This window comes from Antedon bifida, chromosome 10, assembly GCF_963402885.1.
Source record: "Antedon bifida chromosome 10, ecAntBifi1.1, whole genome shotgun sequence".
NCBI classification, from domain to species: domain Eukaryota; kingdom Metazoa; phylum Echinodermata; class Crinoidea; order Comatulida; family Antedonidae; genus Antedon; species Antedon bifida.
The window spans coordinates 1829243-1849321 of NC_136235.1; the positions used below are offsets into that span (position 1 = coordinate 1829243).

The 20079-nt window shown below is 32.8% G+C and overlaps 2 protein-coding genes across 4 annotated transcripts; both read right to left on the reverse strand.

Moving 5' to 3' along the window:
• Positions 1-3129: 3129 nt before the first annotated feature.
• On the reverse strand, positions 3130-14340 carry LOC144854645 (chromodomain-helicase-DNA-binding protein 1-like). Of its 2 annotated transcripts, none has more exons than XM_078712580.1 (22): positions 14212-14340; positions 13719-13831; positions 13426-13529; positions 13116-13233; positions 12773-12886; positions 12171-12327; positions 11818-11976; positions 11309-11407; positions 10885-11055; positions 10147-10375; positions 9809-9962; positions 9446-9632; positions 9193-9279; positions 8803-9025; positions 8491-8657; positions 8048-8146; positions 7703-7773; positions 7434-7548; positions 7024-7132; positions 6454-6697; positions 6260-6328; positions 3130-5606 (listed from the first exon to the last, which is right to left on the reverse strand). In XM_078712580.1, the coding sequence occupies exons 1-22, from the start codon at positions 14321-14323 to the stop codon at positions 5523-5525; spliced, it is 2985 nt and encodes a 994-aa protein (XP_078568706.1). In that variant the 5' UTR covers positions 14324-14340; the 3' UTR covers positions 3130-5522. The 2 variants fall into 2 exon arrangements, with proteins under 2 accessions (XP_078568706.1, XP_078568705.1); XM_078712579.1 differs by having other exon boundaries at positions 3131-5606; positions 6260-6332; positions 6458-6697.
• Positions 14341-14772: 432 nt separating this feature from the next.
• Positions 14773-19580, reverse strand: LOC144854138 (putative thiopurine S-methyltransferase). Of its 2 annotated transcripts, XM_078712029.1 has the most exons (10): positions 19441-19580; positions 18784-18882; positions 18186-18278; positions 17740-17869; positions 17003-17055; positions 16710-16784; positions 16330-16415; positions 16173-16217; positions 15716-15846; positions 14773-15560 (listed from the first exon to the last, which is right to left on the reverse strand). In XM_078712029.1, the coding sequence occupies exons 1-9, from the start codon at positions 19446-19448 to the stop codon at positions 15725-15727; spliced, it is 711 nt and encodes a 236-aa protein (XP_078568155.1). In that variant the 5' UTR covers positions 19449-19580; the 3' UTR covers positions 14773-15560; positions 15716-15724. The 2 variants fall into 2 exon arrangements, with proteins under 2 accessions (XP_078568155.1, XP_078568154.1); XM_078712028.1 differs by lacking the exon at positions 14773-15560 and having other exon boundaries at positions 15573-15846.
• Positions 19581-20079: the final 499 nt, after the last annotated feature.

Consider the following 20079-nt stretch of genomic DNA (forward strand, 5'->3'; position numbering starts at 1 on the left):
TGCAATTAAGTTCATTATAATTTACGTCATTGTCTACCTTTGTTACAGTATCTTTACATAGTAATTTATGCAATCTTATGAATCGTTACACCTAGTCTTGAAATTAATTTCATTTTGAAATTAGTAAATTATTTCTTTTTTGATCCAATTTAAGAAAACAAAAAAGTATTTAATAAGTATTACTAAATGTGTGTATGTACTGTCATACAGTAATTGTGTATTATTGCAAATAAAACAATTACCTGATTTTGAAATGACAATGATGCCCCATGCTGTTGTATGAGGAATTTCACTATTTCCAAGGTACAATATTCACTACACAGATAACAATGAAGTGGAGTGTTTCCATTCTTGATGAACAAAATCATAATCATAAGTTCAATAATATTGATAACAGCTATATAAGTAATTGATAAGTGCTAAATAGACAACCAATAAATGTATAGCAAAACACATCTCATCACAAATGGTAAAGTATACTGTGTGTATTCTTTTGCAACTTAATCCTGTAGTAAATTTGTTGCAGTTAAGTTCATTATAATTTACTTAACTGTCTACCTTTGTTACAGTATCTTTACATAGTAATTTATGAAATCTTATGAATCGTTATACCTAGTCTTGAAAATAATTTTATTTTGAAATGAGTAAATTATTTCTTTTTTGTTCATCAAATACAAGAAAACAAATAAGTATGTGTTAGAACTGTCATACAGTAAATGTATAATTTTGAAAAATAATTACCTTATTTTGACAAAATGACGCACCGTGTTGTATGAGTAATTTCAGTACTTCTAAGATAGTTTGTGTATCATGCCAATTATACCAGTCATTAAGCAGATACAAATGAAGTGGAGTGTTTCCATCCTTGATGAACAAAATCATAATCATAAGTTCAATAATATTGATAACTGCTATATAAGTAATTGATAAGTGATAAATAGCCAACCAATAAATCATAGCATATAGCATCATTTCACACAAGTGTGTTTTGTGTAAAGGAAACATTCTCTGTAAATCTATGAAAAAATTCTTTTTATATACCTCATCAATATTTTTTGAAATATCTGGATGTTTCTTGCAAATGTATTTAATTTTTTTCAATTCCCCATAATGCATAGCTTGTACCAAATCATCCCTGTCAAAATTCAAGAAATAATGCATTACTGTATTATTGCCGTAGATTTTATGAGAATAACAGTTCATGATAATATCTAACATTTTTATTTTATGTTAATCTTTTAAATAATTATGCATGGTTACACTTGATTCAGCCAAGGATGTTTTTCAGGCACAGCCATAAATAAAAAAATATAATAATTTAGATTATTTCACATTGTTTTTCAATTATTATACATCTTTATACACGTCAACATAACATTTAAGAATGAATATCTAGATGGTGGATTTATAATAAAAATTAAAAATCCATCCATTTCACTCATTCTGATTCAAATTTTTATTACTTCTATATTTTTTAATGTTAGTGTATACAGCGAGTCTGCTTGATTTGAATTAAAAAATAAAAACAACATACCAAATATACCTCTTAATTGAAGACATACTGTATCTTCATTTACCATTATTCGTGTGTCAATGACTTAGAAAAAAAAAATAGGAAAGACAAGGTGTAAATTATGTAATCTTTTCTGATAAAACTATTTTTTCTTCTCATTTTCTGAATAATTCTTCTCTGGCACTTTTTAGGCATCAGTTTATAATCAATTATTTTTTCTGTAACTTTCATATCCATAATGCTAATTTTTTAGGGTTACTAATTATTAGCGTTTGCTAGATTGACCACATAAATCAATATTTACAAATAACTTTTGTCATAGGCCTACTGAATCAAACCAAAAAGCATTGCAAAAACTACTACTGTCTGTAAGTAACCTTTAGTATGATACAAAAGAGGTACTATATATTCTTTCGCCTAAAGGCCAATTTACACAGACGAGCGGTAACGGTAATAAAAATATAGAATCTATGTTATTCCTATGACCATTTACACACAACGCAGAGCGGACAGTTTCCGCTAAGGATAGATACATATTATACGTTGGATAACCTACGCAGTTTTCCGCTTACCGTCACCGTTTGTCTGTGTAAATTGGCCTTAAAGGAAAGGAACAACCTAATATTTTACCTAACTATTATAAAAGTAACCCTACCAACTTAATATTCAGAACAATTTATGTTTAAATCGGATTTGTAGTTTTCTAGTAAACAGGATTTTAAAGCTGTTTTCAAGACATTTGAAAATCGCCATCTTGTGCTCATGGCAGCCTGTTTGTGACGTCAGATACGGCCGACGAACATTTTAAGATTCGCGGTTGCATTCAGCGCTTCTATTGGCTAAGCGAATCCGCTAATATGATTGGCTAATAACGCGACATGCGGTCATGCAGGACGGCGATGACACGGTATGAGCATGCGCTGACTTGGTAAACAAACCTTCGATCGATCTTTTCTTCTGCAAGCCAATTCGTAAATCTTTCAGCTATTGTTAATCTATTGTTACTTTTATTGCCTAGCTGTTTCAAACGGGATTTGGTAGGGGAATTAACTGACAAACCTTCCAAACGGAGGCTGTTGGTTGACGATGCAGTGTCTACTTTATTTTTGTTCAACACGAGTTCTAGGCCTAGTGTAAGGCATACAGTACAGATACACTGGCCGCAAGTACACCATTCTTCGACGGCTTGTTATGCTCAAGAATGTTCTTTTTTCCTCATCAGCACGATGCAAAACTAACTCTCTTTCTATATATTCTGGTTCCAAATTTTCTGAATTATAAAAACTCCAAGCCATATTCCGAAAATATTAAGTATGTTAGGCTATTTAATTGATTTTATTTATGGTTATATCCCGCACTTCCATATTGAAATACTGTACTAAGACGATGGACGCTTGGATTTGCTTGAATGCGTCCACCTAATCTGACGTCACTTAATTGCTCTTAACCTGTCAAAATGGCGCTGTTCAATTTCCGATATGTTGTCGTTTAAAAGTCTATTTTTTAACTAAATTGCTTACTATTGTACCTTGAACCATTGTAATCATGTTTTTATTATATTTATCTATAAGCACAATGGCACATTTAGCCCAGGGTGTTCCTTTCCTAGTACTCGACATTGAAATAATGTAATAGACTCTTGTTACCAAACAATAGGCCTGAATTACCACCAGTGTAAAGAAGGGTGTGTAGAAAGCGACGACCTCGAATTGGACGACCCCAACGACCCGGGCGACCTCGAATTGGACGACCTAGAATTGGACGACCCATAACACGAAACCGACGACCCCTACAGCCTAGCCTAGCCTAGGCCTAAGTGTGGTATAACATCCCGAAGCCGAACATAGCCAAAGATCTTTAAACCATACCTTATATAATAATCGCAAGCAAGCAATTGATTGAAAAAATACAGAAATATCGCCATTTGATACTGAATGTGTCGACACGAACAAACGAACAGATATGGAACGCCAACGCCGCCGCTGAAAAAGGGGCCGTTTTGACCTGGTTTGCCATGTTTATGATATTTCGTGTGCTAATCGAGTCGAATGCAGTTTTAATGATGCACTCTTGGCGTTCCATATCTGTTCGTTTGTTCGTATCGACACATTCAGTATCAAATGGCGATATTTCTGCATTTTTTCAATCAATTGTTTGCTTGCGAGTATTATATAAGGTATGGTTTAAAGATCTTTGGCTATGTTCGGCTTCGGGATGTTATACCACACTTGGGCCTAGGCTAGGCTAGGCTATAAGGGTCGTCGGTTTCGTGTTATGGGTCGTCCAATTCTAGGTCGTCCAATTCGAGGTCGCCCGGGTCGTTGGAGTCGTCCAATTCGAGGTCGTCGCTTTCTACACACCCGTGTAAAGAATGACTGTACTGGTATTTCGAAAAATGTACCCTCAATTTAACTACAATTCTGCAACAGAAAACTTACATATAATTAGCTGCACTTTCAGTAAAACCGTGTTACTTTTAACAACTATTTTATACTTACATAACCTGTTCTGTTCAGGTAGAAACATTTATTTAACAGTCATGGCATTGCGACAGAACATGTCTCCTGGTGATGATGGTACAGTTATCTCAAACTAATAAACTTTAGACTTTACTTTGGCTACAGTAAACTTTTATCTTTGGTCAAGATAAATAAAGCCTATTGTCTACAACTATAAACACCATGTTTACACAACTTATCAAGGAGTTGTAAAATTATTTTACAACTTCCTGATTAGATGTTATCATAAGGTTGACAAATACTGGCTATAAAATATTCATAGTGAGGTTCAATTACACACATACAATTGTATTTTACCTTACTGACCACCTGAGGTACAGTTATGACATGCAAACAAAAACCTAACAATTAAAAATCTGCTTGCCTTAAATTTGTCATTTATACCACCTATAAACAACTCCCTATTTCATTTCTTCTGCTGTAAAAAATATTGTTATTAGCAATAAAAGTGTAAAATATACAAGTAAAGAAATTAAACCATTACAGTATGATTTTTTTTGGGGGGGGGGGGGGGGGGTGGGGCAGGGTAGTTTCTTATTAGTAATAATACTTCTTATAAGTAAAGTAAACTAAAACATTAAATCATTACAGTTTGGGTGGGGATCAGTTATTTGAGGGGAGGGGTTTTTGTTCGTTATTGTAGGCACACATAATAATCGATAATAGTGAAAAACTACAACACAATTAAGTGATAAAATACAGTAAAAATTGTATTGTAAAATTATGGATAGTTGTTAATTTAACTTGATACAAATAGAAATGTGTTTATAACAAATATATTTTAATATCTGTAAATATGCAGAACATCGACCTAATAAAGAAATACCTTCCATACCTGAGGAACACAATAGTAATATTAGCACATTATAAATTAATTGTGGAAAGTCTATAAGATTGTATTATATTAATGCTACAGTTGTTTTGTGTTTTCAATGTAAACTAGTACATAGTACAAGTAGTCTTACCAACTTACAAAAGCCTTTTGAATAATCACAGTGATAATGTTTTAGTTCCAATTTCTGATTGTGTGAATAAAAATGTGTAAGGTATACAGTAACAACAGACTACAATTCAAAAACAATTTCTTGATTTACGGTAATAACAAAATCAGGTAATCCTTGTCTCCAAAAGGTCTGTTCTTATATACTTTACACCCATATTCAAGAGTACTATAATTCACCAATATTGCACTTACTTACTGAACATTTTCTATCGTACGTGGTTCTATAAGCGTTTTTTGTTTTAGAAAACGTTGTTTTTTTTGCTTAGATTCGGTCCCCATAAAAATCTTTCTGTTCTTTTGAGATGGGTTTATTGTGTAAGTTGCTTTAACAGTTTATTTTAACATGACCTATAGTTGGCACACACACATGCTTGTCTGTTTTTATTTTCTGGTAAATCATATCATAGCCTATTCAACTCCAATAAATAGATAGCCAGACACTACCATGGAATCCATTGAAATCTATGTCATAATAATAAGTGAGAATCTATTCCTTGAGAAGCTTCTGTTTCTGTATACACTTCCACATCCATTTATCATCAACAACTTTGGCAGATGAATCAAGTTTAATCTAAAAAGACAAAATGTTAACATAGTGAATTTTTTTACTTACTTACTTTAAGCCGATTTTCCACTAGGCGAAATCGAAAGTGTCAGATTATACGCATGCGTAGAGAGGGATTTGGAAGACGAAACATCAATACGCATATGATTCGCGCCAACAAATTTGTCTAGTGAAAAAACGGCTTTAAGGCATGATAGGAGTTTATCACAATTTCTTCAAGTTTCTGTGTTCTGGCTTAGTTATAGCCTGAATGGGAGTAAAGTACTACAACATCTAGCTCAGACGTACTCACCAATGCCACAGGATATAGCCTGAACAGGAGTAAAGTACTACAACATCTAGCTCAGACCTACTCACCAACGCCACAGCATATAGCCTGAACAGGAGTAAAGTACTACAACATCTAGCTCAGACCTTCTCACCAACGCCACAGGTTAATACATTACAGTAGGTATGTCTCCTGATAATCAGTCTCTTATTGGTCAAACATTATTTGTAAGTCACAAAAACCAAAATCGAGTCAACTAAAACATCCAAAACTCAATCAACCAAATCAACAAATGAGTCAAACACAGGAACCAAAACTACCACAAATTAAATAAACATGCTATTGATCATTTTATAGAAAAGTGTAGGTTTTGTAAATGCAGTAGACTTACCATTTGAGAATTGTTTCCTTGTATGATGTGTGTAACTGATGGTTTAAGATCTTTTACAACATCACCATCATAAGTAAGTAGCAGTTAAGAAAATATCTGGAAAAATTGCTAAAATAGTAATCATCCTTAATCTACTTCTGAATGCACCAACAATTATTTCCAATTTATGTGCCTTGTTGTGAACTTTTAAAAGGATATGCAATGATGTAACGTGTCAACTTCTTTTGTTGATCGCTGTCAACACCTGAGAAATAAACACAAACACCTCGTAGAAAACTAGGCAGGCTAAACTTCTTTTCATGATTCTTTGTATTCATTGCTAAGCTTGAAGTTGATGGTTTGTCGATGTCTTGTTGGGTCACTACAGCCTGTTTGACGTCTGATTGGCTGACAGTCCGTTTGACTTGATTTTTCCTGCTTTTTCTTGGGTAATAGTATCTGATTAATTAGTTATGAAAACTGAACAGAAAAAAGTACAGTGAATATCACCATTTTCAACTTATTTATTTGTTGGAATTAGAGATGAAACTAGATACATTTAAATATACAAATCAAGAATTAACCAACCACCTGCACCAGCACTGTTTATTAAGTAAGCAGGATATTGTTTGTTATAATATTGTGTTAGGGGAATAATAGTGTAGATGATGAAAGTGACAGGGTAAATATTACCAAGGGTTTCCTAAACATTACAGAACCCTTGAGCATTCTCTAATGTTAGTAACATTGTTCTTCTTAAATCCCATTGCTATCATAAAGGATACATAAAGACACGTATCCCTTTAGCTGCCAGATGTTTCCTTAGCAGTCGTTCTGTTCCATACCAATTAAAACCTGCTGTTGCATAGCCTATCCTTGGCAGATGAACACTCGCTACAAAATTACATCATTTAATTTTATTTTATATATTTCGTCAAAGAAGTATAAACACAGATGTCTTATTTTATTTTATGACAGTTTGGAGACAATTCTCCTAGAGAGGCCATTTTGTAACAACACAAAGAACAACAAGAAAAGAGTAACATTGTCAAGATAAAATCTATGCAATTTTTAAATACATCATCGTGCAATTTTAGAACAATATATAATGTATTTTTGTTTGATAAAAATGTTTATTATAATTATTATTGATTAAGTATAATGGATAATAATAATAAAAGCAACATATGTTTACCTTTCTTTTTTTTGGCAATAACATAGATTTTTTGAAGAGCTGTCTCTAATGCAGATAACTTAATACCTGATAGGTTGTTATACTTATCTCTATGCTGAGCCACTACTAATATCAGCTGCAAAATAAGGATTGATTTTATTTAATTATGTCTATTACTTCACATCCATGTGACATGAAGCACTGTGTTGGTGAGTTATTGAGTTTGAGGTGTCCTAGTTAAGTGGTCTGTAGTCATAGTGATAGGTCATCCATGGAACTAGTAAACCTACCCAATCTTTGGTATCTTTCTGTGATTTTATATCATCTAATTTCATAAGATGTGCATCGCCAAGGTTTAAATCTAAAGAATAAAACAAAGACAAGAATCTACCATTAATTATATCAATAATAATAACACCACTTACAATCAAATTTACAGTAGTTTCACAATAGATTATGTATATAAGGTTCATGAACTCTACATATTTAGTGGTTTAATATCAACTTAATCAATATAACATAAAATACAGCAAGCTATGTCAAAGTGTAATTAGTGAACACAGACATTAATTGAGGGTATGTTTGACCGTGATTATTTATCTTTATCTATACATTATTCAGGTGAACAGCATTACCTTTCATCTCACCAGCTAGTTCATACCTATCAGCTGGCGTTGGACTGCGTGCATCAATTGCAGAGAATAAACCTCCTGATCCCCAACTACCGCTGTCATCTATACAAAAAGAAAACAGAGATTTCACTTTTAATATATGAACACTTAACATTTTTTTTTAATTGATGAGAAAGTAATGATTAATGTCTAATCTTTTTCTCTTTGTTTTAATTTCTCATTCATTTCTTTTTTTGTTTTATCCTACATTTCCTTGCACATGGTTGTGGTTCCGATGATTTACAAGTGTATCAATACTATATCAATAATCAATTAATTCAATACTAAAGAATTGTAAGTACTGAAATCTGTTTTTAATATGAACTGAAATCCAGTACGTAGGAAGGAAGGTGAATAACATTACATTTCAACGACAAATGCACAATTTACACTCTTCAAACACTCACCAACACAGTGAACAATGAGGGCGTCCTTGCCATTGGTATTTACTGGATGTGTAACGTCACCACTAACATAACCAAGAGGTGTGTCATCTTGGTCATTTAGTTCATCTTCATCCTCTTCAGATGGTACATTTAGAGATTCATAATCATTCTCTTTCCACATTTTCTCACTGAATATATTTATAAAGGATGAGCAAATAAAATATCAAAATTCAAATATAATTAAAATCTTTTCTGTCACCAATATTACAAAGTCTTTTAAAAGGTCAAAGTTTACAGATAAATAAATATATAGTATCATTGGGTAGTGCTTACAGTTTTCGTCTTCTTTCTTCTGCTCGTTTCATTTCAGCTTCCTGCTTCAGTCTAGCACGTTTGGTGGCAGCATCTTGTCGTTTCTTCTTTAATTCTTCCTGTTCCTCATCTGTAAGAATCTTTCTCTTTCTATGTGGTAAGTCTTTTAATGACAATGATGCTGTGTTAGTACTTCTCCGTGACCTTTCACCTGATGTGCTCTGCTCATTTTCTATTATCTTGGCTAGAATAAAGTAACATTTTGAATATTTTAATTAACAAATTTGTGTTTTTGTTATTTCTTTAGGTACACAGCCAAGGATCCTCAAAAGAGACTGTATACACCTATCTGGTGAAGATAGAATTGTTTTGATATGCAAGTAAAACAATATTTGCACTAAAAATGATTACCTGACAACATTTCATCAAAAGCATTGAGGGCAGCAGAGCTGGTTTCTTTCGAATAGTCTTTACCCTCAAACATGTACATGTGACTATCTATTAAGAGTAAACAACAAATTATTAATATAAAATTTAAGTGGCCAATAATACCTTTTTTTCAGTCTGTCCTACTACGATTGCTTGAGGCTGTACTACTGAATTGAAGTCAAGTTGTAAGTTATTTTTCTCAATTCTACATTAAATAATAAATTGATTCAAATACCTTGCGTTTGGAAATCCTCACATGAGTCACTTATCGACTCAGCATCATCTTGGACAGCGTCTAAGTCCTCATTACTCATCTTCCATTCTCCATCTACACTTGGTCCCAGTATTCTCTCAAGATCAATTCCGTTTGTCTGTTCTTCTTCAAGGAGTTTATCAAGTCCAAACTTAAGCATTTCAGACAGCTAAAAAAAACCCATATTTTACATTTTTTATAAAATCATAAATTCTCACCAAAAAAAATTATAAAACAAAAAAATGGAATTTTACATACAAATTCAATGGGCTCTGAACTACAAGAACCAGGAAATAGATTTTGGCCTAAAAATAAGTTTTATATAATTAGTCATAACTAACACACCTGTTGTGGAGTTTCCGATGTACCATTCTTGGTGCCTAAAGAGAATTGACCGCCCTCTATCACTGAATTGGTTAGCTTAAGCTTAGCATCTGCCCTTCGTAAAATCACTTCCTCGACTGAATCTTTTCCAATTAAACGAATAATTTTTACTGGCCTTAAAAAAACAAAATAAATAAGTTTTGGTTAACAATAAAAACAAAAGTTTACAACCAATGTTTTTAAGAGTGCACTGAAGACTTATCTGCTTTGGTTTTCTACAAGCGCCTTTGGTGGATATGTACGCTTAACAAACCCTATTATAATTTCTATGATGTATAAAGAAAAAGTAGATAACTTACCGAGATTGTCCAATTCTATGAGCACGTGCAGAAGCTTGTAGATCATTCTGTGGGTTAAAATCTGTATCCAAGAATATCACGGTGTCCGCACTAACCAAGTTTAACCCTTGACCTCCAGCTTTAGTACTTAGTAAGAATACAAACGTCTTGTCATCTCGATTAAAATTCTTAATTGCTAAGAATCGTTCTTCACCTCTCACTGATCCGTCAAGTCTTTCGTATAAGTAGCCTAGTGAGCACAATAAAGAAACATAAAATGTTAACAGTACAGTTCTGTTTTGTTATAATGTAGCCACAAGAAATAAAGTGTTGAAGTTTTCGCAAGAAAAGGAAACGATATCTGTTCAAGTCACTTGGTTGTCAAATGCCTCTGTGAAAAATGGTCAGATTCAAACTTTACCAACTTTATTAATGGCTAAGGCCCTGCAGTAGTTTTGATCTATATGTATCTCCATTGAGGCCCAGCCTCAAGAAAAGTACAACAAATGTATCCATACATTCAAAATTAATTCAAAAAAATATCGAAAAAGTAATCATTAATTAAATTCCCCAGCATTGTCATTTCAAAAGTTGCCTTTTTGATATATAAATAGATTAGTAATGTAACAGATGGATACAATTTTCATACTGTATTGTGGATTTGTGGTGTAATTTATGTATTTAATGTGTGTTTTGTTTGACCTGAATAAATGAATACTCTAGGTCTTTGGTGTTTGTGTTTGTGTTACTAAAACTGACCTCTAAATCCTAAGTAATCCTGTACTATGTCCAACATCCTGGTCATCTGAGAGAAAAGAAGGACCTTATGACCTTGTTGATATAGCAACAGAAGTAGTTGATCTAACAGGTGCAATTTACCACTTGCTTCAACCAGGTGTTCACCGAGTTCAAATGGCTCTGGTTCCACACCTGTAGAGACAAGATTTACCTTTTTCCTTACTTCAACTTTTATTGACAAGATTGGATGATCTTTAAAGGAGGTATTAATAAATTGAACTATTAATTGAACTATTGACATTAAAAAATACTAAGTTGAAAATTAGGATTAGTAAACAATGCCAATGTGGAACCAACATAAAAGTCGTTCAAATTGTAAAGTGTATTATTCTCACAAACCATACAATACAAATATCAAAGCAATGAAATTCCTAAATAAAATTACCATCAAATAAATATGGGTGACTGACACATTTCCTGAGTTGAATCATAATGTTCATAAGTTGTGTCTTGGATGGTCCAATACAGTCTTGATTAAATGCAGCTGGAAAAAGTACATACATAAACCATTATCTAGTACTCTTAATTACAAGTTCTACGTAGTAACATTGAAAACTGTTAAAACAGAGGTATACAGACAATACATGAGAAATGTCACTAAAGTGGAGCTGTAGCTTGGTTGATAACATGCTTGCTTTCCAATCCCAAGGTCCAGGGTTCAATCCTGACCTAGTGCCAAGGTTGTAACTCACGACTCTTTCAACTCCACTCCCTAAGCCTCAAATTAGACTTCGTTTATAAGCACGATAAATTATTAAATAGTTTATCCATCCTGTAATTGGTGAGTTACTCGCTGGATGAGTATGAAATTAAAAAAAAAATGTATTATAAATCCGATTGAAAACTTGCTTTATAAATGTCACGATTAAGATGGATGCACAGAATTCAACTGACCATAGTCTTTAAGAAGCACAGCTTTGTAGTACTTTTTCTGTAGGGCTGTTAGTCCATGAAATAGAACAACTTCAGTCTTCTTTGGTAGATCACTCAAAACTTCTGATTTAGTTCTTCTCAGTAGAAAAGGTGACAGCAAGTTGTGCAACTGGTTTTTCACTGTAAGTGTATAATATAATAATAACACAATTTATTATTTAGAAGGTTGGATTTCTTTAGTTTTGGTTTTTCAATACAGAAAGGTCAAGAATTTGTTATTTATTTGTTTGCTAATTTTTCAATGTTTGTTATGAAAGGCTGTAGAAAAAATTAACCCAATTGTTTTTGTTATTTTAAATCCAATTTAGAACTACCTGAATCATTGTCAATGTTTTCAAAATATTCTATGAAATCTTGCGAGTATTTCTGTTTGAATATCGTGGGTGCAATGAATGCTAACAGGTTATACAGTTCCTTTAAATTATTCTGTACTGGTGTTCCTGTTAGCAGAAGACGTTGTGTCACATCAAACTAGAAAAAAACAAGAGGGTGTATTTGTAGTTATAAACAGACCAAATAAGGCTGTGAGCTTCAACAGGATCATGTAGGCAAAAAGAATCGTTAATACAGTAATCTAATTATGTATCACACTTTTTTCAACATAAAAACTCTCAGTTAAAGGCGTGTGGCGCATTGTGTTGGATGTACGACTACTGATCGTGAGATCGAGGTTCGAATACAACTCTCGCTGCATTGCTTGTATCCTTGGGCAAGATACTTTGCTTACGTTTGCCTCTCTCCACCCAGGTGTATAAATGGGAACCCGGTTAGATGAAGACACAACTTTGCGCTGATTACTAGCTGCATTATGGGAGTATTTTTCCATAGGTGTTTGATCAGGAAAAAATGACTGGGGTAATAATGTTCAGCGCTTAGAGGTTTCACAACATTAGATATTATTATTATATTGACTTACATTACTGAGTGCTTGATGAAGCATAGAGTTTGAGTTTTTAAGTCGGTGAGCCTCGTCAACTACCAAGGCTTCCCACGGTATGCTCTCAAGAAATGCAACATCTTTAAGCACCATCTGAAAATATATTGAGTATTTATACACAGTAATTAATATTGCTTCCTTCTTCTAGCATTGGTGCTGAGTTGAGTCTATGTTGCAGGTGTAAACAGTGATACTGTATATTAATATTCACATTCAATTTTGTTGTCACTATGTTTTGCAAATTTAACCTGAACAGTGATCTGTACATTACCTGTACTACTATTAGTAATATTCAATGTAAAGACTTATTCATTACAGATACCTCATAAGTTGTTAGTATCACATGATATCCTTGTGATCCATTTTTAATTCTTGTTTGAATGTCAGCTCTTATCTCCTTATCACCAATGTACCGTACAATCTTTAGGCAAGGGGAAAACCTGTAATAAAACCATATGTTATTAAGTTATTAAGTAAAATATACATTACGTTATACTTTTTACACACTAAATAAGCTATTTTAAAGGTATATAATACATTTTCTTATTATTTTTATTGTGAAAATTTGGATCTATTGTCTTGTTTATATTTATTTTAAGTGAAGCACACAATAGCCTGCATCATTATCTTACTTTTCAAATTCATCTTTCCAATTATCCATTACCGATAGAGGGCATACTACTAAAAAGCGTTCCTTTTTTTTAACCATTGCCAGATACAACAGAACTGCAATTGTCTGCAAAAAAAGAAAAAAAAAATAGTTCAAATGATCAAAATTTTATGACAGCAATGATTAAAAATGATTTATGATGATGTATAAAATGTAATGCAAAATTACTGAATGATGAATAATTGAACGATAACAAATTGACGATGATATGACTATAAAAGTTATAATATGGAAAAGAAGAAATTATGGTCGTACTTGACAGGTCTTTCCCAGACCCATTTCATCTCCCAGGATACATCCATGTTTTTTCAAGCAGCGTGCAACCATCCATTTTACTCCTTCCACCTGATAAGGTCTTAGTGTTATTCCTAGTAAAGATAAAATGTCGAAATAAACAATCAATTAATAAAAAAACGATTTTAAGCCGATATTTTTATGTGTAAAATTTATGTCAAGGATTATTTATGAATTGATGATACACAATATGCCTACTATCAGTATAGGCCCTAGTTTGAAATGATGCTTAGTACTTAGTAGTAGGTTAGCGTAAATTAAAAAAGGGGCAGCCTTCTAGTAGGCCTAGTAGTAGGTAGACGTCTACTCTATGCCTAGTTAATAATAGTTAGTAATAGTAAGCCTAGGCCTAAAACTACCATTATTTCATAACAATACCAGCCCCACTAGCCTAGCTACTAGGCCTAGTACTAGCCTAGGCCTACATATAGACCGACAACAAAATAGCGCTTACCTTTCAAGAATGGTTCAATCATTAACAATTGAAACACATTACTTTGTTTTTGTTTACAGACATCTTCATTGTCAAGTTTATAAAGGAGTTGACTTATTCGTTTAGGAATCATCTTTCTAGGCTAGGCCTAGTGTACCGGCTTCAGAGTGGTGAATCACACACACACGTCCAAACTTGTCCACCGCGCGCACTATTCAGGGTATGGAAATAGAGGGAGACATCAAAAAAGTAGGCCTAGGCTAGCCTTTTATTATTATTATTGTCTGTCTTAATTTATTTAGTTATCCATAATATAATAATTTAGACGGTTTAGTAATACTTTTTTTTAAATAATATTATTTTTTAAGATCAAGAGTATTATTTTGTTCAAATATTTTTACAAACTGAGCTAGCCTAGCTAGCTAGCGCAGCATGCAATTACGTAACTAGTTTATGACGTAATTGGGGAAAACCCCTCTGCTGTACGGTCTCCGCACATACAAACAAGTATCTTATTTTGCGTTATTACGCAATAAAAGATAAAGATGAATAAACACTTTTTGAAAACCATCAACAAATAAATTATCATATCTTCCTCTTCTATTTTATTGAAAATCATCTCTACAATGTAAAAGTATTTTATAAATCTTATTATGTAATTAAAAACCAAGCCTATACAACTCTAAGTTTAATCAGAGTGTTATTTCAGGTTGTTTGTGAATAAAATAAACTAGGAGAGATACTTCAATTTCACCTACTATATTACTGGAATGCTAAAATATTAAATGTACCATGAAGGCCTAGTCCATCATGGAAGTGAAATTTAGGTAGGCAGTTTTTAATAACATTAGACCCTGAACATGCATTGTTACATTTGTTTTTATAATTGATGTGAACTTCATTTCTAAAATAAAAAATTGAGTAAATAAAAATAATAAACAAGATTTATCATTATATATTTTGTAATGTGCAATGTAAAGATAACATGTGTCACACAGTATAATTATTTGTGTCACACAGTATAATGATAAGTGTCACACAGTATAATGATCTGTTTCACACAGTATAATGATCTGTGTCACACAGTATATGTTGTGTCACACAGTATAATGATCTGTGTCACACAGCATAACGATCTGTGTGACACAGCATAATGATCTGTGTCACACAGCATAACGATCTGTGTCACACAGTATAATGATATGTGTCACACAGTATAATGATCTATGTCACACAGCATAACGATCTGTGTGACACAGCATAATGATCTGTGTCACACAGCATAATGATCTGTGTCACACAGTATAATGATATGTGTCACACAGTATAATGACCTGTGTGACACAGTATAATGATATGTGTCACACAGCAATGATCTGTGGCATACAGCATAATGATCTGTGTCACACAGCATAATGATCTGTGTCACACAGTATAATGTTATGTGTCACACAGTATAATGATCTGTGTCACACAGCATAATGATATGTGTCACACAGTATAATGATCTGTGTCACACAGTATAATGATCTGATTATTTCTGTACAATCCGGTACACATTTCCCTGTATTTTTGTATCCTTGTCGATTCCATGAAACTCCAGCTGAGCCTGGGACAGCATGTAGTCTTCTAATTTATCTACACTGCACTTGGGACCTGCATAAATGATATAAATAACTTTTAAAACCAGAAACTTAACACAGTATTAAGCAAAACAAGGAGAAATTAAATAAAATACATAATTTCTGTAGTGTTTGCATGGAGCGGACTCAGTATACGATAACTTAGTAGCTGATTATCTGTGCTGATCATATTAGGCACTGCTGGTGTGGGTCTATGATTGATAGATGGCCATAAGTATACATAATTATTATCAGGCCTACAACTATTATGGAGTACACCTAATTGTACAGGTGGATCAAGCAACCAACTAATGTCAATTGGACCTGTGAGTTTTTTGAGAAAAAAAAAATTATACTAACCAAACATTTCTATAATTTCATTTTTTTTTATTTCATGTGGTCCAGCTGAAAGAAGATGCACACTCTTTAACAATTGTATTTATCATAACAATAGTGAAATCAGCAAACTGGTAACAAATGCTCAAAAATATATATCATTAAATAGAGTGAGACTTACTATCAAATGCTCCATCAGGAAATTCAAAGCAATGTACTAAATAGACTCCATCTTTCTTCAAAATGGATAACATCAACTTCAGGTAGCTGCAGAAAAAAAGTAAACATTAGCATTATTTATTTTATTTATTTATTTTTTATTTTATACAGTTGACAACCAACAGCGATGAAACCGCCACTAACTGGTTGAATTGTAGGAAAAACGTAAATTGGAGGAGGTGGAGCAAACAATGTATTTGACAGTTGTTACACTACAGATCAGGAATGTTAAAAAAGCCTCCATTGTTGTCCAATTACAACTCATATACTGTATACTGTACAACAAGGTTGTTATTATACTGACATAGCCATGTGACAGCTTAAAACAATGAGTTGACTTACAATTCTCGTTGATCAACATCAATTGCTTCCAATGCACCTCTGTCCCATATTGCATCAACCAATCCACCAAATTCCCTTCAAGAGAAACTAAATGGTCAACCATTGGCCAGAATTGTAATGGATATATTACAGAACATTTATCTGGAAGAACTTGAACATATGACCAAACCTGTTCTAACCACAGCAATATGATACACATCTTTTTACACTCTTAATCAACAATCAAATTGAAAAAAAAAAATAACATTTTTATAATAATTTAGTAGAATGCATCCAACACAATCATGATTTACCTCTTGTATTTAAACATATCACACTGGAATAGTTTAATGTTTTCATCTTTACTCTATAACAAAGAGAAACAAACTGTTAATTTACCTAAGTCAAGGAGGTATATGTAGTCGATCAGGTTTGTCTGTTTGTTTGAGGATTACTCAAAAAAAAGTAATTGCAATATCTTTACCAAAATGAAAATACAAATAGATATGTGGTCAAGGACGACTCCAATATTATTTTCAGACTTGTTAGTGTTAAAAGAGACAATTTTCAAAAGCCAGCGAGCAGTCTCAAAGTAACAAGTTACCTGAAATTACATTTTCTCGAGAACTACTTGTCCAAAAAACTTCAATTTTGTACAAGCGCCAAGAGTTATAATTTGTGATTTGTAATTTTAAAACATAATTTGATTTAATGTACAGGTTTTTTCATACGAGTAGTTTGTTTTTGGCGTTGTTGTTCTGTTGTTAGTCAATTGAAACTATTGATAGTTGAAAGGCTGGTTACATAACCATTACACCAAATTCGCATACACATGGTTGAAGTGAAATTAGCCTAATCACACACAGCATTAAGACACAAAAATGTTAAAAACATTTTTTTCCTGGTGAAATCTTATGTAGGAGAATTTTACAGTAGGTGGAGTATGCACTCTCGGAGTATCGTTCTAGTTTTAAATGCAATATGATAAAATGCAGGTCAATTGAAAGGGAAACATATGCAAACTTTTATCATTAAGAATCGTTAATATTACCATAAACAATTTTCCTTCTCCATCTTTGATGTCAGATTCAGTGAACTCCAAATTTGCTTCTTTAAAGAATGTTTTAATAGCAACATCTGAAATTTCAACACCAATTACTTTGTGACCCCTTTCTGCAAGCCTAAAAGAAAAATTAAACATTTTTGAGCAACTTATAGGCCTACTATACTTTACTAATATTTTGAGATTGACTATTGAAAATAGTATAGCAAGTTAGAGCTAGCAGAATACATGAAATAAAAAGCCACATTTGTTGAAAAGTCATAGTAGTAGTAGTATTTATTATATTATTGTTGCAGCTGTTTTTTTTAAATAAACATTTTTAAATTGATTTTCCTGTAGGTCTAGAATAGACTAGCTTTAATTGAAAGAAAATTAGAAAAAAACCGACAAATCAAAAAAAAAATTTTAGGAATCAAAGAGTTTTAAATACTAACCACCTCATGTCAACTGCTTTACCACACAGAGGAAAAAATATTGTCAGGTTTTCTCTTCCTTTAGTAAGTTTGTCTACGTGCCTTCCAAGTGACCTGAAATCAAAACTGGTTTACTAGGCTATAATAATAATAATTAGGAACTTGAAATCACAGAATGTTACTGTACTACTTAAATAACTATTTAATTTCCAGATTGATTTGAGTATATATTTACACATTTGTAGTAACTTCACACTATCAATATATCAGTTTTTTTGTATAATGATGTAAAAATGTGTAAAAAGTGTATGCAATTGTGTATTTATCATCAATGACAATTCTAATGCATATTTAGAAATGGGTGTTTTTATAAGTAATATATTGACCTGAAAGGTCGCTTCACCGTTTTAAACAGATTTTATTTTAGCCATCCATCTAAAACTAATCATAATAAGTAAAAACAGTAGTATGTATGTAAGAAAATATGAATGTACAAATACATTTTATTCCTTTTTTTGTATTTGCTAGAACCAACTAGTATTGGTATTACCAACAATATATTTTCACTTCTTCATTGTTACTTGTCTTTTTATGAACTATGATCTGTTCATCAACTTACGGATGTACTTCCAACAAATGAAATGGTATCGAGTTTTCCACCCAAGACATCTTCCAGTGGTCAATGGACGACTCGTTTGCAATGTCTTTATCTGCATCACTGTAATAGAATCAAGTTACTTAGTTTAGTTAATTTTATTAATAATTTGTTACAAAATTAATTTAAGTTGTAAGTTGTATTATAATTTATGGTTTTTGCTTTAGATAATATTGTTGAAACAATCACATATATCACTTTTTACTAGAAAAGTTACTAACTAGCTAATGCTATACCAGTTCTAGATCTGGTTATGAACTTATGGACCTGTATTGAATGCAGGGCCTGCATTAATGGAGCTAGCTAGTTTATTATTTTTGCATGAATGACTGTGATAATTGAGAACATAATACAGTTACAGCCCCAAGCAAGCAAAATGATCAACCATCCGTGTGGACAAACAACTAGGCAAGCTATAACGATGTTCTCTCCGATTTCTCTGAAAGTAGTAGGCCTGGCTCACCATTTACGGTCCTGTGCATGCAGCAACAGTTCAGTGCGTCCGTTTTATAACGTAGGCCAGTATTACTACAGTTTAGTTTAGGCCTAACCACTACTAGGCTAATTCCCTAATGTTAATTACAATTTAACGCTAAAAACATAACTGTACTAATGACCTACTTCGCCATTATTTGCTGTCACTTGCAGACCCTTCTCTTTTAAAAAAACTCTTCTCAATTGATTGTAAACAATCTGTTTTTGTCAGTGGTGGTGTACGTTTGTTGTGTGTATGGGCGGTGTGAAGGCATGTACTTAACCTTTGACATTTTTTCCAGGGACGTGCATTTCATGAGCACGCGACGACGACGTCGTACACGGTAAGTACCTTGTGACGTCACTTTGATACAAGACTGGATGGTGGGGGTGGGTGTGTCAGTGGTGGCGGATGGAATAAATTGAGGTTTGGGTGGGGTTGTGGATGTTGTTATATTGCAAGTACGACTAGACCATAAAACATCATATTAAATAATATGATTCATGATCGAGAAAAAAATCCACCGCCCTTACCGCCGCCCGTCACTTTTTCTTTAGGCAAAAAGACGTGTTTTTGTATCAAAATTAATTGAGATGATGACCCCATACGTTATGATTTGGTTTTTTTTTTATATATTAATTATGAGTTGTTGGCAAATATTGTTTCTAAAATGCAGGCCATATTTGCCCTTCGTGCATTTTCGAAACATCTTCTCTTTGTTTAGTACTTTCGGAACCCGGATTGGAAATTACAAAATGTGGACATTTCAATGCGCTATCTATTTA